Source organism: Triticum urartu, chromosome 7A (genome assembly GCF_056163025.1).
Source record: "Triticum urartu cultivar PI428250 chromosome 7A, HENAU_Tu73, whole genome shotgun sequence".
In the NCBI taxonomy this organism is placed as follows: Eukaryota; Viridiplantae; Streptophyta; class Magnoliopsida; order Poales; family Poaceae; genus Triticum; species Triticum urartu.
Genome location: NC_141879.1, coordinates 128,448,786 through 128,474,280, shown reverse-complemented (window position 1 = coordinate 128,474,280; position 25,495 = coordinate 128,448,786). Strand labels below are relative to the sequence as shown.

Here is a 25,495-nt window from a genome sequence, read left to right as displayed (position 1 = left end):
TATCCCGGGGGGCCCCATGGGCTGAAGTGGGAGGGAACCCAGCCCAAAGTGGGCTGGGGCGCCACTCCCCTAGGGCCCATGCGGCTAGGGTTGAGGGGAAACCCTAAAGGGGGCGCCCCCTTGCTTGGGGGGCAAGCCCCCCACCCTTGGCCGCCGCCCCCCCTAGGAGATTCCATCTCCTAGGGCCGGCGCCCCCCCTTAGCACCCCTATATATAGTGGGGGAGAGGAGGGACTTCATACACCAGCCCCTGGCGCCTCCCTCTCTCCCCGTTACGTCTCTCTCTCGTAGTATAGGCGAAGCCCTGCTACTGTGACGCCCTGCATCCACCACCACGCCATCGTGCTGCTGGATCTTCATCAACCTCTCCTTCCCCCTTGCTGGATCAAGAAGGAGGAGACGTCTCCCGTCCCGTACGTGTGTTGAACGCGGAGGTGCCGTCCGTTCGGCGCTTGGTCATCGGTGATTTGGATCACGTCGTGTTCGACTACATCATCACCGTTCTTTGAACGCTTCCGCACGCGATCTACAAAGGTATGTAGATGCATCCGATGACTCGTTGCTAGATGAACTCCTAGATGGATCTTGGTGAAACGAGTAGGAAAATTTTTGTTTTCTGCAACGTTCCCCAACATATAAACCCAGCCGCGGCTACCTCTTTGAACTCCTCTATATATAGCAGGCTTGTGGGCCTAAATTCTGCGCGCTGCCCTGTGAGTCTGCTGGGCCTTTAAGTCATGTAATTGCATGCCCGTGGCCTAGTAGGCCCACAGGGCAGCGCCCCAATTTTTTTATAGTTTTTTTCTTTTCTGCTTTATTTTCTTTTATTTATTTCTGCGTAGTTTTTTATATAGTTTTTTTTTCTTTTCTGTTATATTTATTTTCTTCTATTTATTTGTGAGTAGTTTTTCATCTAGTTTGCCAAAATTCAACATTTTCAGAGTTCATTTTGTAGTGATTTTCAATTTCACGGTCATTTTGTAAACGATTGAAAAATAGCAAATATTTTTTCTTTTCTGCTTTATTTTTCTTCTATTTATTTCTGAGTAGTTTTTTCTTTTCTGCTATATTTATTTTCTTCTATTTATTTTTGAGTAGTTTTTTTATATAGTTTTTTTCTTTTCAGCTATAGTTTTTTTTTCTTTTCAGCTATTTTTTCTTTTCTGCAAAACTTGATGGTCAAAGTCTGGAGTTATAACCAAAGTTAAAAAAAAGAAATACCGACGTGCAATTAGTTTTGCCATAACAGAAGAAGTCCAGAGTTGTAATAAGTTATTAAAAATAAAAAAGAGGTGCAATACTCGTTAATTTGCTTCAAGCCTTTCGGAATAGTGTAAACTGCACTGCGCATAGCTCCGTGTAGTCTACCATATATTCCTGAAGGCTTGAAGCTAAGCAACGTCAGCATTGAGCCTCTTCTTCATCGTCTCTACACTCAGGGCTTATAAACCGCTTCTAGTCCCTCTCTCTTCGCGAGGTGGGACTAAAAACAGCTTGCCATAACCTCATTAGTACCGGTTCGTGGTACGAACCGGCACTAAATGGTGATGGTGGGGCCATAGCCTGACCGCAGGCTGACACAGCCTCTTTAGTACCGGCTCGTGGCATGAACCGGTACTAAAGGTTCGCCACGAACCGGTACTATTGATCGCCGCCACGAACCGGCACTAATGTACACATTAGTGCCGGCTCTAATTCAAACCGGCACTAATGTGCTTCACGTTTGACCATTTTTCTACTAGTGTCTTGGTGCACCACTGTTAGCTTTGTCCCTATATCTGGTCCAATTCCCCGCTGAGCAGCCTTGCGCCATGCTGTTTTCACTACTTCCTCAACAGTCTCCTCTGCCAGCCACCTCGCCTCAAATTTCCTCCCATAGGAAGGTCGTTGTTCTGCAATTCCAGCTAGGTGATATGTATCCAGGCAGATCGGTTGGTGATCTGATTTTCCTAATTCCAGGTTGCAAAGACCAGCCAAAGGATGGAGCTGCATCCATCCAGCATTCGTCACTGCCCGATCGAGTCTTTCCCGCAACCCTCCACGGAACCACGTGAATATGTCTCCCTCATAACCCAAGTCTTCAAGGGAGCAGTCAGACAAGGCGTCCTGAAAAGCTTGTAGACGGGATTGATGTCGAGGGGCCCCACCATCTTTCTCTGATGAGAATAGAATCTCGTTAAAGTCGCCAATTACTATCCACGGCAACCTGGATTGGGCATGAAGATCCCGTAGTAATTGATACGTACGGTTTTTGTTATCCCAACTTGGTTCACCGTATATTCCAGTTAACCTCCACATGTCTCCATTATCCTCTTCCACAGAGACATCGATGAAATCCAAGGTAGCAGCCCGGGAGTAGATCCTCACCTTCTTCTTCCAAACTAGTAGCAAATCACCCTTTTTTCCATCTAGACTAGGAACCACAATCCCGTGATCCATACGTAATTTTTTCATTAAACTTTCTGCCCTTGATTCATCCAAATGAGTCTCAGACAGAAAAAAATGCATCTGGTTCATGTCGCCTCTGTATATCCAGAAGTGAACGAATCGTCGGGGCACCAAGAATACCCCGACAGTTCCAGCTGACCAATTTCATTGCTCCCGTCCATCGGGACGACGAGAAAAAACGCACGGTCGACAGTAGCCACCGGAGGACAGCAAACCCTAGCTTATTGCTAGGGGACGAAGAAAACAGATCCGATCAAAACCTATACTTGCACGTACAGATCACGCTTGCACTTGCACGTACAGATCAGGTCTCAAGTAAGCAATCAGTGCAAAGACCAGCATCAATCCTAGCGGAAGAGCATGCAGCCGACCTGCCTAAGCAAACCCGGCTGGAAAGGCGACGACACCTGCCGCGAAGCAATTTCACGTAGGGATCAGACAAAGTACAGACGAACTGACGAGCAGGACGGCTGGAATAGAAGACGACACAGCTACCGCATGGCGGAGAGGTCGGACAGAGCTGCGGCGTCGCCGCCGCCGAAGTGGCGGCGGGCGGCGGCCGCAGACCTAGATCGCTTAGTCAGGGACGAGAACGCCGCCAACGATACACCGGTACGCAGTAGCTAGCAGCAGGTTTGCACCCGGACTCGGAGTCCACGCCGTTTCCAAACCGGATCCCAATCCAACCGACTCAGGCGCCCGGCCACATCTATAAATAATCTCCCCAGCCCCAGCTTTCACCTAAAGCGATCGATCTACCACGAGACTTCCTGCCGCCGCCGCCGCAGCCGAGATGACGACCTCTGTAGTCCCCTTCAACCGGCTGGTGAGGCTAGCCGCGCGTGCTTTCTACGACGATCTCCCCGCCCCCGCCGGCGGCGGCCAGCAGCACGCGCAGGGCACGGCCGTCGTCGTCCTGGACGCCCTCACCAGACGGGATGGGCAGTGGGTCCGCGAGAACGACCTCGCCGCGTCTCTAAGGATGCAGCCCAAGCCGCTCCGCCGCGTGCTCCGCTACCTCGAGGAGGACAAGATAGTGTTGAGGGACCACCGCAAGGAGCCGGCGCCGGCCAAGCCAGCCGCCGCCGCTGGTGTCGCCGAGGAGGGCGACGAGAAGGAGAGGGTGAAGCTGCACGTCAAGTCCTACTGCTGCCTGGACTACGCGCAGGCCTGCGACGCCGTCCGGTACCGGCTGCACCGCATGAGGAAGAAGATCCGGGACGAGCTGACGGCGGACAGCAGGGCCACGGTCCAGCACTACCTGTGCCCCGACTGCGGGAGGCGGTACTCGGCGCTCGACGCCCTCAGGCTCCTCGCCGAGGACTTCCAGAGCTTCCGCTGCGAGCACTGCAGCGGCGAGCTGGTTGTGGAGAAGGCTGCCACGATCGCGACCGACGAGGCCGGGGACGGTGGCGACGATGGCAGCCGCGCACGGAAGCGTAGGCGGCTTGAGAAGTTGCAGGACATGCAGCGGAGGATGGAGGAGCAGCTGGAGCCGTTGCAGGCGCAGATCCAGAGGGTGGAGGGCCTGCCTGCTCCAGAGTTCATGAGCCTGCGGTCATGGCAGAAAGAAAACAATGTCGCTGCAGCGGCTGCAGCTCCATGTCGCCAGGACCCGGAGGTTGAACTTGGAGTGCTATTGCACGATGCAGATCAGTCTGGCACGGTCAGTGATTCAGCACCGAAGGTCTTTCCTCCATGGATGGTAAAACTAGGCATGGATCAGACCGGTGGGAAGGCAAGATTGGAAGGAAAGTCGGAAGAAGGCGAGGACGATAAAAAGATGAACTCGAACGAAGAAGAAGAAAAACAGCGTATACTGCTGGAACAGGAATACGCCAAGGCTTATTATGAAGCCCTTCTGAAACAGCAGCAGCTGGGCGCGAATGTCAAACACGAGGAGGAACAGCAGCTGGGCACAAATGTCAAACACGAGGACGATCAAGACGTGGAGGAAGAAGCTGGGATCGAGTGGGAAGATGGCGATGCTGGGATCGAGTGGGAAGATGGCGAAAACTAAAAGACAGTAGTGGCAACATGAGAAACAGATTTGCTGTATATTTTTATGTCGCCTATTTTTTTCTACGTCAATCTGGTTAATTGTTAGGGAAACGTTCCCACCCGGTGCGCCGGCCGAACTTTCGGCCGGCTCATGCGCCACGTTGGATCCTATGAGCCAGCCACGTCCACTCCCCACGCGTCATTTATGGGTCCAGCAAACCGCATCCATCTTCCTCCTCCCTTATCCCTTTCATTCAATTTTCCTCGAAATCAAACAGGACCTGCTCTGCTCCGACGACGTCCGCCTCCATCTGCCCCACGCATTTCCGGCGAGCGGCCGCATCCACCTCGCGCTGCGCTGATCCGGCGCCCTCCTCGCCTCCACCTGCCATGTGCTGCTCTGACGAGGGGTTGCATCTACCTACCTCCACATTTCTCCAGCCTTTTGACCTGCCCCACGCTGCTCCGGCGAGCGCCTCGCCCTCGACCTGTCGCCATGCCGCTCTGGCGAGCGTCGTCGTGCTCCACCCGTGCGGGAACGACGAGTATGTTGTGCACGAGCGGACGAGATGCTGGAATCGGTGTCGGCGGGAGCTTCAATCGGTGGTATTTTTTTGCTACATCTGGCTTCTTGTTTTGCTGGAATCAGCAGTATTTTTTGCTAGGATCCATCTTATTTGAGTGCCTTTTGCTGCAACCAGTCCAAAACTTTGCTACCATCATTTTGTTTTTTGCTACTACCGTTGCAGACCGCCTTTTGATATTTTTCTGCTTAATTAGATCCATCTTTTTTGCTAGAACCACTCTAGCCTTTTGTTACCATGGTCTTTGAAATTTGCTTCTGCCGTCTTAATTTTAGCTACCACCCTGTTTTTGACTTTTTGTTGGATCCATCTTTTTTGCTGGAACCATTCTTGCTTTTTGTTACCATGGTCTTTGAAGTTTGCTTCTGCCGTCTTAATTTCTGCTACCACCCTGTTTTTGACTTTTTGTTGGATCCATCTTTTTTGCTGGAACCACTCTAGCCTTTTGTTACATTGGTCTTTGAAATTTGCTTCTGCCGTCTTAGTTTTTGCTACCACCCTATTTTTGACTTTTTGTTGGATCCATCTTATTTTTTGCTAGAACCACTTTAAGTTTTGCTACCATGGTCTTTGTATTTTGCTACCACCTTCTTTTGTTTTTGCTACTACCCCATCAAAAGTGATGGAATTTGGGAGCGGCCATGACGCAAGCGCAAAAGCTGGAATCGTGCATGAAAAAAAGCTCCAACCGTTGTGTGAAAAAGCTTCAACCATGGAAAAGCTTCAACCATGGCATGGTGGCTCCCGGCAACACCAGGAGCTCCAGTCGACGGCATGGCGGTGCTACGACGGCGACGACTAAGATGGACGGCGGCCAGCAGCGAGGACGGCGACCGACGGTGATGTGGACGGCGACCGGTGACCGGGGGGGCGAGGACGGCGACCGGCGGTGAGCTGGTGATGCTTCAAGGTCAGCCCTCGGAGAGTCCATGGCAGGGTGTCCAGCACGAATAGCTGTTTTTGGATTGGACGCGATTTTCTATTGAGAAAAAAACGATTCAAAGACTGATCTGACGGTGTGCAAAAAACAATCTAACGTTCCAGATATGACCGGCCCAACAATTGGGCCGGCGCACCGGCGCAGATTACTGCCCTAATTGTTATGGTAGAAACGTGAGAAAAAACTATATATATCGCCCCTCGTGAGCACAATTGCTGGCTGCCATGTCCATTTCCTTTTTCCTTTTCTGGTTATTGCTGGTTTCTCTTCTCGGTTTTTTACCTTGTTTTTTTTTTCTGGTTGCTGTTTCATTTTTCTTTTCATAAGTTTTGGTTTTTTTAATTTGCTAGTGTAGACCGGGTCATCGCATGCGAAGTTTATTCGCTACTGATCAGTCCCAAGCCTAGCTGGGCTCACAGATTTCACCGATCAGTCACACATGTTTTAGCTTTTATTTAGGGCAGAGTGTGTTTAACTTCTCTACACTATATATGCCCGTACCTATGTCTATTCACAGAGCCGAAATCAATATCAACAAAAAAACTTCAGTGCACAACAAACAATTAACATTTTCGAATTCATAAGTGCCTAAACGTGCTGACCATGTCTTCAGATACATTTAAATTATAGTTTCCCAACCTTCAGATGCCACAAGCAAACAGATCATGGCCATCAAATGCAGCACCCAGATCACCTCATACCATCCATCCACCATGGCCACTATCTGCACCATAGCTCCAGGATCAAGTAATAAATTAAAGAGGTTAAATGCTTTTTCTACAATGAGTACAATCAGCTATTGTAGACCTTCCGCAGGTATTCATTTTTCCAGTTACTACTAATTTATCTTTTTCTAGCCGTTTCTAATAGCATCACTTAAAACAGCATGTCCAAATCTCGGGATTCAGTTCAGCTAAATAAACACCTGGAATTCTTTCAGTCCAAGAATGACCTTGGAGTCCGTATTGGAGAGCAGTCCCACCCTGGACGCGTCGGCAATTCTTCTAGATCAGGAGCATGTTGGTGCCGCGGGAGCAAGCCGAGGGACTCGAGAGCACTGGGTTCATCGTCCATGGCGGACGGTGGTTTTTGGGAACGTGGGCGACAAGGCTGCAGGAAGAACTGGTGCGTGCTGCTTCGGCCGCCGCGCCCAGCAACTGGAGAAGCCACTGGCCATGCCCAGGAGCTCGAGCCGCCGCCACTGAAGGCCGGCCGACGGCGGCGGAACAACAGGAGCAGCAGCTCCGCCACGTGCAGCAGCCGGAACGCCCTCGAGCTCAGTCGCCAGAGCAAGGCCGGCGCCGCCGCCACTGAAGGTCGGCCGACGCAGCGAAAAAGCAGGAGCAGCAGCTCCGCCACGTGCAGCAGCCGTCACGCCCCCGAGCTCCGCCGCCAAAGCAAGGCCGGCCAACGCGCGCGGGTCCCTTCATCGGCTCCAGCAAGCTCATCGCCGGCGGGGCCCTAATTTTTCCTGCAGCACGCTCGCCCATGAGCCCACCCGAAGTTGTCGCCGCTGTCAACGCGCCGCCCCTCAACTTCTCCTGCTCCGCCGCGCCACCCATCAACTTCTGCTGCTCCGCCGCGCCGCCCATCAACTTCTGCTGCTCCACCCGCCCCTCAACTTCTCCTGCTCCTCCATGGCTGGAAGGGAAAGCGCCGGCGTCTGGATAATACGCAGTTCTTTTTTTTTAACGAACCATTTTTCAGACCTTCACTAAAAGAGGGACTGCGGGTTGAATAATCAAAAACCACAGGGACTTTTTAGCAAAAGTGCGACGACGGTGAGCAGACAGGCAGAAGCGATAATCGTTTTATTATTAGGGAAAGATTGACGTGTGGGTAGGTGCAAGTGTTTTCCTAGTAAACCATATCATATCAGCATCCCTGAATCAGTATGTACATTTCCTGAAGTTCTATAGGTGCACAGATTAATAACAGTGCACTATCAGCGACATAGCACTTCTACCGGCTAGCAAATCCAAGAGTACTCTCACACATCCACCCAGCCTAGATTACATCCAATCCAGCAACTTCCAAAATGCAAGACACATAGTTTTTGGAACGTACCTTTTTTAACAGCCCAGTGCTTGCGTTGCGGGTTCAATTTGCCGGTCGACAGCTCAGATAACTGGGGCAAGCTCTCCCGTCTTCCATCCACGCCTGCCTGTTCCTCACGAATTCCACCGGTAGTTCTTCTGCTGCCCTGAGCCGGAAAGACACCGCTATCCCGATAGCCAGCAGATGCATGGACGGTTGACTTTTGTCCAAATGGTCGACCAAAGGAACCTGGTAAAACACAAGAACAAAACAGTGAAGCAAATAAGGACGGAGCGTTCCCCCACCAGTTTCCGCTGATCCAGATTCATAGGTGCTTCTTACCTTCTGATCGGCTGCATTAAATTCCATCACCGGCAGCAGCAGTTATTTCTAAGGCAACGTAGGCATTCAAATTCCCACACTGGTTATAAGTATGATGACAACTAATTTGCTACAGTTTTACAATATACTCCCTCCGTTTCTAAATATAAGTCTTTGTAGAGACTTCACTATGGACCACATATGGATGTATGTAGATGCATTTAGAGGGTAGATTCACTCATTTTGCTCCGTATGTAGTCGATGCTGGAATCTCTATAAAGACTTATATTTAGGAACGGAGGGAGTATAAGGTAGTGACAAAATCATTTGATTTTTCATGCTGATGTAGTACTGGACTAAAATGGCCCACTACCTCCATGACTAATCTGTGCACAATTTGCTAATTAATCAGTAAAAAGCACACTACCTGCATGATAAAGAGCACACAACTAATTTGCTAATTTGACAGTTAAAACTTGAAAAGCACACTGCCTCCATGATAAAGAGCACACAACTAATTTGCTAATTTGTCAGTAAAGAGCACAGCACACTGATCTGTCACACTACCAAAATCATTGATTTTTTGCGCAGATGAACTACTGGACTAAAATGTGACACTACCTATACATGACTAATCTGTGCACGAGCTTATAAATTGGTGACAAGTTCCAGGACTCCTTACTTTCAGAGTTGTATGATGAAATTCAGATTGTACGACTGAATTCTGACATACCTTCAGGTCCATCCAGGAGCTTTAGTGTTCATCTGGCCTATCAACTGCCCGGATGCCTGCGGTGAGCCTTCCCTTTCAGCATCTGCCGCCGCCTGCGTCGCAGATCTGGCCGTTGACGCTCACTGCCTGCATCGACGCGAGCTGCTGCTCAAGAACCAGTGGGGCAACTTGGTAATGAAGCGGCTCCATCGGGATGTCGCTATTGTTAACCTCCTCTAGCAAGGTGAATCTGCTTAGCAACATGAGGTAATGGAAGATCAATCTTACTGAATGGAAACACAACTCAAATGGCAGTACATACCAATGGTTCAGATTCGCACCTTCTAATTGGCTGCATCAAGAACTTCATCTTCACCGGCAGCGGCGGTCTTGTTCCCGCTGAAGGTGCTCCACCGTGACGACCGCTCTTGCTAATGGAAGAATCCAGCCGCCTGAGGTAGGAGACGACACCACCCAGCCACCCACATTTACTACGGTTCTGTCCCAGTAGCCGGAAAGCGTGTTTCCTGATCCAAGGATCGGGAAGGGACATGACATCATGAGCCACGGCCCTGCTTCCAACCATCCACAGTGATTGTCCATCTGTTGCAATCCTGACCCACAGTCCAGAAGTCACGCCGTACGTATATGAACATTTCTATCATTATGAGCGGACCCGTATCTCGCCCAGAATTAAATGCAGCACACCCTGATGCTCTATTCAACCGCCCAGATAAAGGGCACATATGTGCTCGTGTGCAGAAACTTCACGTCCAATATACATGAAGTTTCATACAGTACATGTGTGCAATTTTTGTGTAAACCTAAAGAGGAGAGGGGCACCCGTACAGATCTGAAAAATTGTCTTATTTGTGATCGATACTCAGACTTGGTTCCTGACAGACTCCCCCAATCACACACACAAAAGTACCACTTCGGTGAAATGCAAAGTCAAAATTGAATAATTTTCCTGCTTACCCTTCGGTTCACTAAATTGACAATTGAGAAAGCAAAATGGAAAAGGCGCCATGTGAAAGAGATGGCCATATTTTGATATTCACTTCTTCTAAACAAGGACATTGCTCTGAGCTTGAGACCAAGTTATTTCTCTGATCATTGATACAACACAAAGAGCTGTACAGCATAGCTTGAAAACAAAGCGACATGAATAAGCGCCTGAGATGATTCAATGGAACAAAGATTCTGCAAGAATTTATAAATAACTCTCAATTATAATTCTCGTATCAGCAGGTGCATGTTTCTCTTTTCTTGAATTTACAAACGCTGCAACATATGTAAGTACAGTCCTTACCTTGAATTTATTAGGTCAGTTTGGCAGGATACACCATAAAGAATTTCTGCTGAATTGGGTGATCAAAAGAGGGGGAAATGAGGGGCAGCACCAAGTATAGATTCTATATTTGATAGACCAACAAATATAGCCAATAGCTGCAGTACCTTACTAATTCAGTATCAGTAAGGTTTATGGTAGGGCAAACAAATTTGTACATTGTTTCCATTTCCAGCAGCAGTGCCCTAGTGCTTAATGAAAGCTTCTCTAGTGAGGCCAATCATTATTCAAGGTCATATTGCTTCTGAGCCTGCAAATAATAATATGAAATTAGTATTCACATAGAAATGGGTGAATCAGATAGGAACATCTCTGGTATTTTTCTTAACCGGAAGAGCATATCTGGTATTGCCATAGAAAAATAATATCAAAATAGCTAGCATTAATTTTAAACATGACAAGTTGTTCCCTGAGACTTCAAACTTAATGTAACTTCCAAATGGAAGCCAAATACCACTTATGCATGTGATGGAAACCATCCAGAGATTCAATAATTCTCGATTAGATTTACTCATGAGATACGTAGATTCACATGATTCTGAAAATATAGAGGCCCACTTTCCAAGCTTCCTTTCTGACATCCTGTCCCCTTAAATGCGTAAGCAGATAACTAAGGCTGGTCATAGTGGGGAGTAACTTAGACTAGTGTCATGCATATGACACTAGCCTAAGTTTGTTATGACCGGCCAGGTCTATGGCCGCAAGGGGCCCACTGGGCAAACTTAGCCCTCAAGTTATCTTAGTTTTATTTCATATCGTGGTTATATATACGACTTGTAAGACTATTTTGAGAATCAAGCAATAAGACTATTTCTATTGCCCAGCTCCCAGAGGAGCCGGAACCCTAAAACCCTAGCCGCCTCCTGCCTCCGCTGCCGCCCCACGCGCAAGGACGGCGCCTCTCCCTCCTTCCCCTACAGCCTCCGGCCAAGACCGGGCAGAACCCTAGCTCCTAACACCTTGGTATCAGGTACCCGGGTTTCGACCATGTCTTCACCGCCTCCAAACCCGCCACCACCGCAGCCGCCGCTGCCTAACGCCTCCCCCACCACCGCTGCCACCGATTCCACCAACGTCGCCGCTGCGTCGCCGGGCACCACGGCCTCCCTATCGGCGCCGATCTCCCCCGCACCCGGCACCACGCTGGGCCAGGGCCAGCCGCAAACCCCCCTCCAGCAACCACCGCCGTCGCCTCCCCTAGCGCCGCCGCAGTTCACACCGGAGGCCATGGCCGGCATGCTCAACGACCTGGTCGTCGCGGTCCAGGGCATCCGCCTCTACTTGGCGAGCCCGTACGGGCCGCCTCCACCGCTTCATCTGGCCGCGTCCGCGGGCCAACAGGCGCTGCCGTGGTACTCAGTACCGGCGGCCACCACCGGCGGCTACCCGGCGCTTCCCCCACCGGCGGCTTCGACGCCGCCTTGGCCGCAGTGGCCGACGCCGTTCGCGGCGCCAACCGCGCCGCCCGCCACTACCCAGGGACCGCAGTGGCCGACCTGGGCCCCGCCGCCCGTGCCGTCCCTCCCGACGGCAACGGTGCAGGTTCCACCGCCGCCCCCGCCCAACCCTAGCCTGGGCCGGTCCTCGCCGAGCGGCCTTCCGATCCAAGAGGTCCGTTTCCCTTCGTCACCGTCGCCACTTCCTGGCTGGCTCCACGGGCCGCCGTCGGCTTCCACGAAGGCCCGGCCGCCGTCAGGGTTCCAGTTGCAGCCCGAGGCGTCGGGCGCCACAGGGGACTACGCCGGCCCTTCCACCCTGTACCTAGCTCCGTCATCAGCCCTCCGTACCACCGAGGCAGTGGGCTAGGGCGCGCCACACCAGCAGCCGCCCCGGTTCGCAAAGATCGACTTCGCCACGTACGACGGTTCGGACGACCCGCTTAACTGGCTCAACCAATGTGACCAGTTCTTCCGTGGACAGCGCACGCCCGCGTCGGAGCGCACTTGGCTGGCTTCCTACCATCTCCGCGGGGCCGCCCAGACATGGTACTACGCCCTCGAACAGGACGAGGGCGGCATGCCACCGTGGGATCGCTTCCGCGAGCTATGTCTTCTTCGGTTCGGACCACCGGTACGCGGGAGCCGCTTGGCCGAGTTGGGCCGCCTGCCTTTCACCTCCACGGTGTAGGATTTCGCCGACCGCTTCCAGGCACTAGCATGCCACGCGCCTGGTGTGACGGCCTTACAGCGGGTGGAGCTCTTCGTCGGCGGCCTTCCCGACCACATCCGCGTGGACGTCGAGATGAATAGGCCACAAGACCTCCAGACGGCCATGTACTATGCTCGGGCGTTCGAGCAGCATGCCCAGGCTTTGACGCGGCCATCCGCGCCACGTGGGGGCCGCCAGCCCCCCCAACCGCCTCCGACAGCACCGGCGTCCTCTACCGCCGCCCCGGCAGCCACCCCAACACCGACGCGGCCGTTCAGGCGCCTTACTCAGGCGGAGCAGCTGGAACGCCGGCGCTTGGGCCTATGCTTCAACTGCGATGCGCCCTATGCGCCGGGCCATGTCTGCCCGCGCCTCTTCTACTTGGAGACGACGGACCAGACCGAGGATGACACCCCGGAGGTTGACCTCGGCGCCCAAGCCCTTGCGGAGCCCGCAGCGGCACCCGCACCTGCCCCGGCTACCGCCCTCGTGGTGTCACTTCACGCGCTGGCCGGCAACCGTGATGAACGGACGATGCTCGTACGGTCATGATCCATGGCGAGCGCCTGGTGGCCCTCCTGGACACAGGTTCCACGCATAATTTCCTGCCGGAGGCCACCATGCGGCGCCTTGCACTACAGCCGACCGGAGGGGAGCAGTTGCGGGTCACTGTCGCTAATGGCGACCGTCTACGCTGCCACGGGCTCGCCCGCGATGTGCCCATCACTATCGGTGACGAGCACTTCACCATCACCTGCGCCGGCATCGATTTGGGTTGCTTCAACTTCATCCTCGGCGTCGACTTCTTGCGCACGTTGGGTCCCATTCCCTAGGACTTCGACGCGCTGACGATGACCTTCTGGCGTTTGGGTCGTCGCATTCGGTGGGACGGCATTGGGGGGGCCGCACCCGCACCCCCTCTTCAGCTGGTCGCGACGGCCGCCGAGGCCGAGCATCCGCTCTTGGACGACCTCCTGCAGCAGCACCGGGATCTCTTTGAGGAGCCACAGGGCCTGCCACCGGCCCGGATCTACGACCACCGTATTCACCTCCTTCCGGGATCGGCCCCTGTGGCCGTACGGCCTTACCGGTATCCGCAGCTGCAGAAGGACGAGTTGGAGCGGCAGTGTGCACTCATGCTTGCCGCCAGCATCATCCGCATCTCCACGTCACCATTCACAGCGCCGGTCCTCCTTGTTCGTAAGTCGGATGGCAGGTGGCGTTTCTGCATCGACTACCGCACCCTTAATGCTCTCACATTGAAGGACAAGTTTCGTATTCCGGTTGTCGATGAGCTTCTCGACGAGTTGCACGGGGCGCGCTTCTTCACCAAGTTGGATCTCCGGTCCGGGTATCATCAGGTGCGCATGCACCCGGATGACATCGCCAAGACGGCGTTTCGGACTCACTATGGCCACTTTGAGTTCTTAGTGATGCCCTTTGGCCTCTCCAACGCCCCGACGACCTTTCAGGCCTTGATGAATGATGTCCTACGACCCTACTTGCGTCGGTTTGTGCTCGTTTTCTTTGATGACATTCTTATCTACAGTGCCTCGTGGGCAGAGCACCTCCAGCATGTGGCTATCGTCTTCAACGAGCTTGGGGCGCATCATCTTCATCTTAAGCGCTCGAAGTGCTTGTTCGGGATGCCTTCTGTCGCTTACCTCGGCCACGTCATCTCGGCCGAGGGAGTGGCCATGGACGCCGACAAGGTGGCGGCCGTCGCCGCCTGGCCGATTCCGCAGTCTCAGCGGGCTCTTCGCGGGTTCCTTGGCCTCGCGGGGTACTACCGGAAGTTCATTCGGGAATTTGGCCTAATTGCGGACCCGCTCACGCGTCTTCTCCGTCGCGACGCCTTCTCTTGGGATGAGGAGGCCACTACAGCGTTCGAGGCCCTCAAGGGGGCCCTCACGACGGGACCGGTCCTGCAGATGCCGGATTTCGACCTCCCATTCACCGTCGACTGTGACGCCTCCGGTGCGGGGTTCGGTGCGGTCCTTCATCAAGGCGATGGACCCCTCGCTTTCTTCAGCCGCCCCTTTGCCGCACGCCATCTTAAGCTGGCGGCGTATGAGCATGAGCTCATTGGGTTGGTGCAGGCAGTACGCCATTGGCGGCCCTATCTTTGGGGTCGTTCCTTCTGGATCCGCACGGACCATTACAGCCTCAAGTTCATGCTGGATCAGAGGCTCTCGACGGTACCCCAGCACCAGTGGATCAGTAAACTCTTTGGCTTTGACTTCACCGTCGAGTACCGGCCGGGTCGCCTTAACACCGTCGCCGACGCCCTGTCTCGGCGTGACGCCGATGTGGACGACGGTGCGGCGGAGGGGGCGGCCTTCTGCATCATCATCGGGCCCTCCTTCGCCCTCTACGCCAACATCCGACGGGCGACCGCTGTCGCGACCGACTCCCTCCTCCTGCAGCAGCAGCTAGCGGCGGGAGAGCTGGAGGAGCCGTGGCGCCTCGCCGATGGCCTGCTCCTCCATGGGCACAGGGTCTTCGTTCCGGCGCACGACGATCTTCGCCAGCAGGTGCTGCGCCTCGCCCACTCGGCGGGCCATGAGGGGGTGTAGAAGACACTCCATCGTCTCCACGCCGACTTCTACATTCCCGGTGATCGTGCCCTGGTCCGTGACTGGGTACGGTCTTGTGTGACGTGCCAGCGCAACAAAACGGAGACTCTACGGCCGGCTGGCATGCTTCAGCCCTTGGAGGTCCCATCTCAGGTTTGGGCGGACATCTCCATGGACTTCATCGAGGGCCTTCCCAAGGTGGGCGGCAAGTCCGTCATTCTCACGGTGGTCGACCGCTTCTCCAAGTATGCTCACTTCATCGCACTTGGACATCCCTATTCAGCGGCGTCTGTCGCGCGGGCCTTCTTCGATGGCATTGTCCGTCTCCACGGGTTCCCTTCTTCGATCGTCAGTGATCGGGACCCCGTGTTCACGGGACACGTGTGGCGCGACCTTTTCCGGCTGGCGGGCGTGAAGCTACGCCTGAGCACCGCCTTCCACCCTCAGACGGACGGCCAGTCTGAGATCGTTAACAAGGTGATTGCCATGTATTTACGTTGTGTTACAGGTGATCGACCTCGCGCATGGGTGGACTGGCTCTCGTGGGCGGAGTACTGCTACAACACCTCTTATCACTCCGCCCTCCGTAGTACGCCCTTTGAGGTGGTGTATGGCCGGCCACCCCCGCCGATCCTTCCGGTTGATCCGGCCTTGGCACAGACCGAGGCGGCCGGGGCTCTTCTGAGGAGCCGCGATGAGATGCTCGCGGAAGTCCGGCAACGGCTCCTACAGGCACAGCAGTTGGCCAAACATTACTATGATGGCCACCATCGCGAGGCGGAGTTCGCGGTGGGTGATTGGGTCTGGCTGCGTCTACTTCATCGCTCTACGCAGTCCTTGGACCCACGCGCGAGGAAGAAGCTCGGTCCTCGCTATGCCAGTCCCTTTGCTATCCTGGAACGCATTCAAAAAGTGGCTTACCGTCTTCAGCTTCCGGCCGGCGCGCGGATCCATGATGTCTTCCATGTCGGGCTGCTCAAGCCATTCCGCGGCGAGCCACCCGCGGCACCACCGGCACTTCCACCGATCACGGACGGGCGTCTCCTTCCTGAGCCAGAGAAGGCGTTGAAGGCTCAGCTGCAACGGGGCTCCTGGTACGTGTTGATTCAGTGGACTGGACTACCAGAGGAGGACGCTACTTGGGAGCAGCGCGAGGAGTTCCGCCAGCACTACCTCGACTTTCAGCTCGAGGACGAGCTGTTTGCGCAGGCGGGAAGAGATGTTATGACCGGCCAGGTCTATGGCCGCAGGGGGCCCACTGGGCAAACTTAGCCCTCAAGTTATCTTAGTTTTATTTCATATCGTGGTTATATGTACGACTTGTAAGACTATTTTGAGAATCAAGCAATAAGACTATTTCTATTGCCCGGCTCCCAGAGGAGCCGGAACCCTAAAACCCTAGCCGCCTCCTGCCTCCGCTGCCGCCCCACGCGCAAGGACGGCGCCTCGCCGCCGGCCGCCGCGCTCGAGCCCTCGCCCCTCTCCCTCCTTCCCCTACAGCCTCCGGCCAAGACCGGGCAGAACCCTAGCTCCTAACAAAGTTACTATCTTCATAATGCAAAGTAACATAATAGTAGTAACTTAGATGGCTTCATTAATTATTTTGTAGACTCATCTTGTCTTGAAAAGCGCTATGTTACAGTAACATATTATGTTACCACCTCTCATTAATTACTTGCCACATAAGCAAAAAAATCTTGAAGTGCGCTATGTTACTAGCTAAATTACTCCCACTATGACTAGCCTAAGTGAAAGTTCAGGTCCGTTGGCACCTGAGACCCACTAGGTATTTCCATCCAATGACCTAACTATAATAATAGCATATGATTTGTACTCTCTCTTTATTGATTAGGTACATCAGAATCAAGGATATTATCCTTCTATTAGTTTCTTATACATTTAAGTGAGAAAATATTGAGAGCAAAAATAAGAGGATTATTAAAACTGATGCACGCCTTATACATTCAAATAAGACTGAAGAAGAAATTTGTCCTATACATTGAAACGAAAATGGTGCTTGGTAGAATTAACTTACTGGAGATCATCGATGAATCCCATTAATCATATGCATAGAGGCATGCAACCATTCGATACGTGGTTGAATTATAAGCTAATCTTGTATGTTGTGCCACTTGCAGTGATCTGTGCTACCAATTCGTTTACAATGAATTCACTAATGCAGGGAGCATGTATCATCTGAATGGCTTTGTTTTAATGATACCAGAGCAATAATGTTTTATCCGGAGATAGAATTCCTGGAAAGGCTAACCCCCCAAGTGCCAAGTGTCAACTATACAAGAATGGTGGACTGTGTCAGAACAAGCGCCGAAGAATTTGTGAAAAAACAAGGTTGCAACAACCTCTTACCTTTATACTAATGTTGAGGCCATATTCAGCGTCAATGAAATTCAAATACAATGCAACCTCTTGCTGAGGTATGTGATCTAAAAATATGATGACAACACTGTTCATACAGTTAGCTGGCTGTATTCCTATATCTGGAACATTTCAGTCTAGCCACCTGGCAGCCTCATTTGCCCAGCTGACTTATACCCGTTGAGTTTACCAATAATCTTCACAAGAGCAATTACCATTCTCAAACTTGTGCAAATACTTCGGATCCTTGATCAGTATCTGACGCCCATACTTCTCCGAAACTAACTTAGCGAAGGTGTGGCAATGGTTACACATCCTTGCAGTTTTGATTATCCGTATGCTTCTGAAGTGAGGGGAATTCAAAATCCCAACAATAATTGCTAATTTCTCACAATGGATTCTCGCAACTTCTTCCATCTCTTCTTCCACTTCTAGAGTTCCATTACCAGCGCTAAGCATAGAGGGTCCCATTTCAGTCATCATCAATTTTAATTCAGCTGCTTCATGCTCCGAGGCAACCTTATCACCAGTTGAGAACAAATATACCATATTTCTGATTTCTGTTGAACAACTCTCAACCCCACCCAACATTCTTTCCTTGCTGTGTACTGTCACCTTTGGCACATCAAAAGATTGTCCAGCAAGATCCTGAAGACTAGAAACCACTACTTGGATTCTAGGATCATTCGGTTCAATCATCGACATCTCTGTAGCCGCCAGTAGTGCCAGCCTTACATTTCCATGCATTCTTGCTGAGGTTAGTAATGACTCCCACAGTATTAAATTGGGTGTGAGTGGCATTTCATCAATAACTGCATATGCCTCTTGCAGTCTCCCAGACCGTCCAAGAAGGTCTACCATTGCTGCATAATGATCTAAATCTGGGGTTACATTATAGTCTTTGTCCATATTGAGAAATATTTCTCTCCCTTCAGATACCATCCCCTCCATACCATAGGCCCTGATAACAGCTGTCAAAGTCGTATGATCTGGCAGTACACCTTGTTGCTTCATTTTAAAGAAGTAGTCCACTACTTTAGTTGGAGACCCATGCAGCAAATGTGCAACAATGATGCAATTCCATGAAATAGTGTTCCTTGATGAGTGCCTATCAAAAACAGCACAAGCGCCAGCAAGATCACCAGATTTTGAATAGGCATTAATAAGTGCATTTGCGATTTTCCCATCCATTTCTAAGTTGTGGTGAAAAATACAGGCATGGATCTCCCGTACTTTCCACGCTGCCACCAGATTTGCGAATGCTGGGATGATACTTAGGATTGTAATGTAGTCAGGCTTTATCAGAACTGATTGCATCTGCCGAAATATTCTTAGGGCTCTATCAAAATATCCATTATGCACTGAACCAGCAATGAGTATGTTCCAGGAAGCTGTGTCCTTTTTTACTCCATAACTTTCCATGGTCTGGAATAGTTCAAAAGCTCTCTCGTCGTCCCCATTCCGTATGTACCCTGATATCATTGTATTCCAGGTTATCACATTGCGCTGGATACCATAACTTTCCATCTTGCAGAAGAGTTCATACGCCTTGCCACAGTACCCCGCTTGCGCATACCCTGCAACCATTGAATTCCAGGAGAAGATGTCCTTCTCGGGTATCTCATTAAATATTCTATATGCTGCGACTATTTCGCCACATTTAGCATACATGTCAACCAACGAGTTCCCTGACAAGACGTTGTTCACAGTCCCAATCTTAATCGCATGGCAATGGAGCTGGCTTCCCTGTCTCAATAACTTCAAACTCGCACAAGCTGAGATGGCACATGCAATTGTCATGCCATTTGGTTCCACCCCAGCCACACGCATCCGGATAAAACACTGGAGTGCCTCATCCCCTCTATCGCTATGAACGAAACCTGACACTAGGCTTGTCCATGTGACAACATCTGGTTCTACTCCACACTCTTCCATCTGTCCCAGCAGGTCCACGGCCACATCAAGATCCCCAGACCTGGCATAGCTCGAAATCAATGTGTTCCATGTGACAACCCCTGGCTCTGTCCCTTCCCGCCTCATTTCATCAAGAAGCCTCCGCGCTTCCTCCCACTGGCAAGACCTGCAGCACCCAAAGATCATCGAGTTCCACGTGCCCAGGTCCCGGCGCCTCATCTTGTCAAACACCGCACGCGCGCGCCCCAGCTCTCCACATTTGACATACATCACCAGCACCGAGTTCCCCACAGGCACATCCTTCACCCTGCCCATAAACCCTCTCCGGATGGCCATGGAGTGCAGCACGCTCCCGAGCCTCTGGTCCTCGGCGTAGGCGCACGCCTGCAGAATCCGAGTGATCAGGAACCTGTCGGGGAGCACGCCTTCCCCGATCATGCTCACCGCGAGCGCGAGCACCTCGTGGAAGATGCCCCTGGTGGCGTACGCGCCGATCATCGCCGACCAGGCGAGCAGGTCCCTGTGGCCCATTCCGTCGAACACCTCGCGGGCGGCGCCCAGGCGCCCCGCGGAGGAGTGGAACGTGATGAGCTTGGTCTCCGAGACGAACCGGGGCTCCCCGCGCGCGAAGGGGGTGGGCGGGCGAGCTCCTGTCTCTTGGACGGGCCGCGCTTGGTGAGGGACGTGGACGTCTCTCGCCTCGTCGAGCGAGAGCGCCAGCCAGGGCGGCGGAGCCTGGGCCAGCGCCATGGCCGGTTCCTGGAGGCGGCCATGGCGGGGCCGGGAGGGCGGCTGGGGCTGGAGGTGGTGGGATTTGGGGAGGAGAGAGGGGAAGGGGGGGAGGGCGAGCTCCATGGGGAGGGGAGGGAGAAGGAGCGGTTCTTGCGAGGCTTTGGTTTTTGCATGTTATCCTCTTTGGGTATTCTGTTTTTTCGCAAATGCAGACGCTGCAGGGAGGGCGCGCGCGACCGGTCACCGGAGCCGTTGGTTCCTTGTGGGGATTGCGCCACGTGGAGTCAACACCGGCAATCGCTAAATTATCTCACTCCTCTAGATTCAGTAGCAATAATTTCGCTTAGAGCATAGCTAATAGTATAAGTGCATATACAATGATTGATAAGATAGTCTTATCTTAAATCTTGCATGTAATTTAGAGATGACAAAAAACATGTCTCCAATAGAAGAGAATTGACTATTTATTATTAAGTTTGTCGGACTTTGATTATAACTATAAAGTTCATTTTTTTCTTGACAAAACATGGCTAGGGACTAGTTTGTGAGAGAAGATTAGTGCTAGGGAAAAAGAAGAAGATCCCACACGTCGTATACATGTACAAGTACAAGATTGGTGATCGGCCCATAACTATGGACATTGCTCCACGCCTCGGTCTATATCTAGCCGTCGCAACTCATCAGGCAGCGCCGCCGCCTCCTCAACCCTAGGCGACGAAGTCATCGTCTGGTGCGCTGGCCGCCGGCAAGTAGGCCCCCAGCAGATCCTAATGTTCAGGCGAACATCCCGCTAGCCGCTCACAATTCTTCTACGCTGTTTCTAATATCTCCATGTAAATACTCAATTGTACTAGGCAGTATATGCCGCTAGCCGCTCACAAGCCTGTCTAGTACTTATAGTATGCTAATCTCTCCATATACTTTGTAGTACTCGTAATCACAAGTCCGGCTAAGCCGCTCACAAATACGTAGCAGTATGCTAGCATGATGATCTAGTCTGCTTAGAGTATTTTGCTAGTCTTGATGCAACATAGTCCATATCTAGGAATCTAATTTGGTCAGAATATTTTACTATTGTTTGGATGCAACGTACTAGTTCATAGCAGTTTATTCGTCCAGCAAGTGCTCACTAATTGAAGGATTTGGATCCATACAACTTCGTCTTTACGCATGCATGCATCATGGTCATGGAACTAACTATTGCTTGCTGTCATCACTAGCTCGTTAATAAGGAGGCTAGCTCGTTTGATTATTTTGGTGGGGTTTGGTTTTCTAGTCCTAAGACTTTTCTAGTCACAACTAAAAAGTCCATAGTCCCTAAAAAGTCCCTCCTTGTTTGTTTCCAGAGACTAAAAAGTCCCCAATCCCTTCCTAGAGGTTATTAAATGACCATGTTGCCCCTAGTTTATAGAAAATAAGTAATCAAACAACAGCATGGGGTGGCGGGCCAATGGATGCATGGAGGGGCATTGTTGAAAAAGTCCCAAAAAGACTCTCCTTGAGAGTCTTCTTCATTTAGTCCCAAATACTTAGTTTAGTCCCTAAAAAGTCCCTCCCATTTGATAAAAAAGTCTTTAAGAGGGACTTTTTCTAGTCCCTACACAAAAAAGTCTCTGGAAACAAACACCCCCTTTGTGCATTCTGTGCAATGCAAATCGCTGCTCATGAGACATAACATGCTTCTTCCAGTCTATCGTACGCCAACTGCCAGATTACTTGGCAAATCTAGATGCTGCTGTGTACGCTTGCTACCAGTCGGCATTGTTGGCCAGCGATCAGTTTGATCTTTTGTTTACTATAGTCGTAGCATGTCAATTGTCAAAAGTAAAAAAAATAAAAATTGTTGCACGTAAAATAGGATCATAGCATCTAGCACTGGGCACCATGTTTTTTTTTGTCTTGGAACGATGGATCAGTATGTGTTCTGTGTGTAGGGATCGATGTGTATACGACCTGTGTACACGTGGGATCTTTTTCATTTTCCCCTAGCACTAATCATCGCTTACGCTCTAGTCCTTGGTTAACGTTTTGTCAAGAAAAAAATGAACTTTGTAGTTATAATCAAATTCCAACGAACTTAATAATAAATAGTCAATTCTCTCCTACAATAGATCATCTCTTAGCTTTATCTTCAATAACTAGTTATTCCTAAAAACGTGGTGAGACATATTGTGAGATCATCTCTTGTCTTTTCTTAAATAAGAGAAGACAAGCCTTTTCTTATGATTTCTCTCCCCTCCACCTCATAATTTATCCTATGTGGCATTTCTAAGATAGAACCATTGTACATGCCATAACCGACCAACTGTATAAAGTCCATAAGGCGAATGATTAATGATACTAGACACACAGGTAACCTTCAATAGACTCTACAAGATGAAGAGTGTGCTCTCATCCACGCGGAGCGGTCTAGCCCAAGTCTGCGGAGAGCATCCGGGTCGGCTCCGACATCGAATCATCTTCAGGCTGAGGAGCCAGAGAGTTGAGGGCGGATGATCAAGAGCCCCAGTTCGGTGTGCATTTAAAATAAACAATTCAAAAGGGCGACTCAGATTATCCGAAGACATGACGAATTCTGCATAGGAACTTACCTATGCGATATGAGTGGGCCACACTGTGGGCGATGTCATCCTTGTAGTCTGGGAAGTCGCTGAATTTTCCTCAGAACATGAGAACCTCCTTCGTGGATTTGCCCTCATAGAGGTTGCCCCGAATGGTCCGGGTGTGGTCTTGCTCTCGAGTATACATCCACATCGGATGTCCCCGGGCGTGGAGGGGATGGATGCCATGGCTGAGGGCCGCATGCATAACCTGATAGAGTGTCACCTTGTCGTTGACAAGGCGAGCCACCCTCTTGCTCAACCCTGCCACCTCTTTGGTTTCCTCGACCAAGGTTGCTCCTCAGCCTCCAAGAACCAAGCTTGGACGAAGGTGTCGGCGTGAAAGGCATGGTGATCCCCGCCCGATGTGGATCCTCCAGGGGCACGTTTGTAATGTAGAAGCATTTTGCTTGTCATTTTCTTGTTGGTCTCTATGAAGGTTACATCTAGATATCCAAAAAAACCGATCTTGCTGATGGATGCGTTGCCGCACTCGCATGTCTCAGGGGCGTTGAACAAAAGCTTGACGCAAAAATATTTACACAAAGCACGAAGTGCGGCGCACAACCAAGAAATGCGTCGCACACCGTGACAAAACACACAATGTGTAGAATGGCATTAGGAGCAATATGTGGAATTGGTGGACATAGAGGTAGAGAAGTCCCTGAAGGAAGGAGTGGATTGGGAAACCAAGACCTCGAACAAGGTGGGGGGGGGGGGCAAAACATACCCGCTTGTTCTCATCCTCGCGAGGCTAAGGGACCATGACGGACCAGGAACTGTCGTTCCGGGTGATGAGCGGAGAGCGAGTGGCAGCACAATCCGGAGTCGGTAGGTGTTGGTGAACGTTGCAGAAAACAAAAAAAAATCCTACGTTTCACCAAGATCAATCTATGGAGTCAACTAGCAACGAGAGGAGAGTGCATCTACATACCCTTGTAGATCGCGAGCGGAAGCGTTCAAGAGAACGGGGATGATGGAGTCGTACTCGCCGTGATCCAAATCACTGATGACCAAGTGCCGAACGGACGGCACCTCCGCGTTCAACACACGTACGGAGCGGATGACGTGTCCTCCTTCTTGATCCAGCAAGGGGGAAGGAGAGGTTGATGAAGATCCAGCAGCACGACGGCGTGGTGGTGGATGCAGCAGTGATCGCAGCAGGGCTTCGCCGAGCTTCTGCGAGAGGGAGAGGTGTAGCAGGGGAGAGGGAGGCGCCAAGACTTGAGGTGTAGCTGCCCTCCCCCCCCTTTATATAGGCCCCCTAGGGGGGTGCACCGGCCCTAGGAGATGGGATCTCCTAGGGGGGGCGGCGGCCAAGGGGGTGGAGTACCCCCCAAGGCAAGTGGAGGCGCCCCCTCCCCTAGGGTACCCAACCCTAGGCGCATGGGGGGGCCCAAGGGGGGGCGCACCAGCCCACCAGGGGCTGGTTCCCCTCCCCACTTCAGCCCATGGGGCCCTCCGGGATGGGTGGCCCCACCCGGTGGACCCCCGGGACCCTTCCGGTGGTCCCGGTACAATACCGGTGACCCCCCAAACTCTCCCGATGGCCGAAACTGCACTTCCTATATATAATTCTTCACCTCCGGACCATTCCGGAACTCCTCGTGACGTCCGGGATCTCATCCGGGACTCCGAACAACTTTTGGGTTACTGCATACTCATATCTCTACAACCCTAGCGTCACCGAACCTTAAGTGTGTAGACCCTACGGGTTCGGGAGACATGCAGACATGACCGAGAAGCCTCTCCGGTCAATAACCAACAGCGGGATCTGGATACCCATGTTGGCTCCCACATGTTCCACGATGATCTCATCGGATGTGTTGGGGAACGTAGTAATTTCAAAAAATTTCCTACGCACACGCAAGATCATGGTGATGCATAGCAACGAGAGGGGAGAGTGTTGTCTACGTACCCTCATAGACCGATAGCAGAAGCGTTATGACAACGCGGTTGATGTAGTCATACGTCTTCACGGCCCGACCGATCAAGCACCGAAACTACGGCACCTCCGAGTTCTAGCACACGTTCAGCTCGATGACGATCCCCGGACTCCGATCCAGCAAAGTGTCGGGGAAGAGTTCCGTCAGCACGATGGCGTGGTGACGATCTTGATGTTCTACCGTCGCAGGGCTTCGCCTAAGCACCGCTACAATATTATCGAGGATTATGATGGAAGGGGGCACTGCACACGGCTAAGAATATGATCACGTGGATCAACTTGTGTCTCTAGGGGGTGCCCCTGCCTCCGTATATAAAGGCTCAAAGGGGGGCGGCCAAGAGGAGGGGGGGAAAGAGGAGAGAGAGGAGGAAGGAGGGCCGGCCCCCTCTCCTTGTCCTATTCGGACCAAAGGGGGGAGAGGCGCGCGGCCCATCTCTGGCCACCTCTCCTCTCTTCCACTAAGGCCCACTAAGGCCCATATACCTCCCGGGGGGTTCCGGTAACCTCCCGGTACTCCGGTAAAATCCCGATTTCACCCGGAACACTTCTGATATCCAAACATAGGCTTCCAATATATCAATCTTTATGTCTCGACCATTTCGAGACTCCTTGTCATGTCCGTGATCACATCCGGGACTCCGAACTCCTTCGGTACATCAAAACTCATAAACTCATAATATAACTGTCATCGAAACCTTAAGCGTGCGGACCCTACGGGTTCGAGAACAATGTAGACATGACCGAGACTCGTCTCCGGTCAATAACCAATAGTGGAACCTGGATGCTCATATTGGCTCCTACATATTCTACG

General features: G+C 51.8%; 2 protein-coding genes across 3 annotated transcripts; one reads left to right on the top strand and one right to left on the bottom strand.

The window, feature by feature from the left end:
* The first annotated feature begins 2,733 nt into the window (after positions 1-2,733).
* On the top strand, positions 2,734-6,344 carry LOC125519707 (uncharacterized). The gene has a single exon (XM_048684447.2). The coding sequence runs from the start codon at positions 3,241-3,243 to the stop codon at positions 4,465-4,467; it is 1,227 nt and encodes a 408-aa protein (XP_048540404.2). The 5' UTR covers positions 2,734-3,240; the 3' UTR covers positions 4,468-6,344.
* Positions 6,345-10,129: 3,785 nt separating this feature from the next.
* On the bottom strand, positions 10,130-20,288 carry LOC125519706 (pentatricopeptide repeat-containing protein At1g19720). Of its 2 annotated transcripts, XM_048684446.2 has the most exons (5): positions 17,485-20,288; positions 17,153-17,407; positions 10,501-10,643; positions 10,355-10,400; positions 10,130-10,245 (listed from the first exon to the last, which is right to left on the bottom strand). In XM_048684446.2, exon 1 carries the CDS (start codon positions 20,260-20,262, stop codon positions 17,680-17,682), a length of 2,583 nt encoding a protein of 860 aa, XP_048540403.2. In that variant the 5' UTR covers positions 20,263-20,288; the 3' UTR covers positions 10,130-10,245; positions 10,355-10,400; positions 10,501-10,643; positions 17,153-17,407; positions 17,485-17,679. The 2 variants fall into 2 exon arrangements, with proteins under 2 accessions (XP_048540403.2, XP_048540397.2); XM_048684440.2 differs by having other exon boundaries at positions 10,355-10,643.
* Between the last annotated feature and the right edge of the window lie 5,207 nt (positions 20,289-25,495).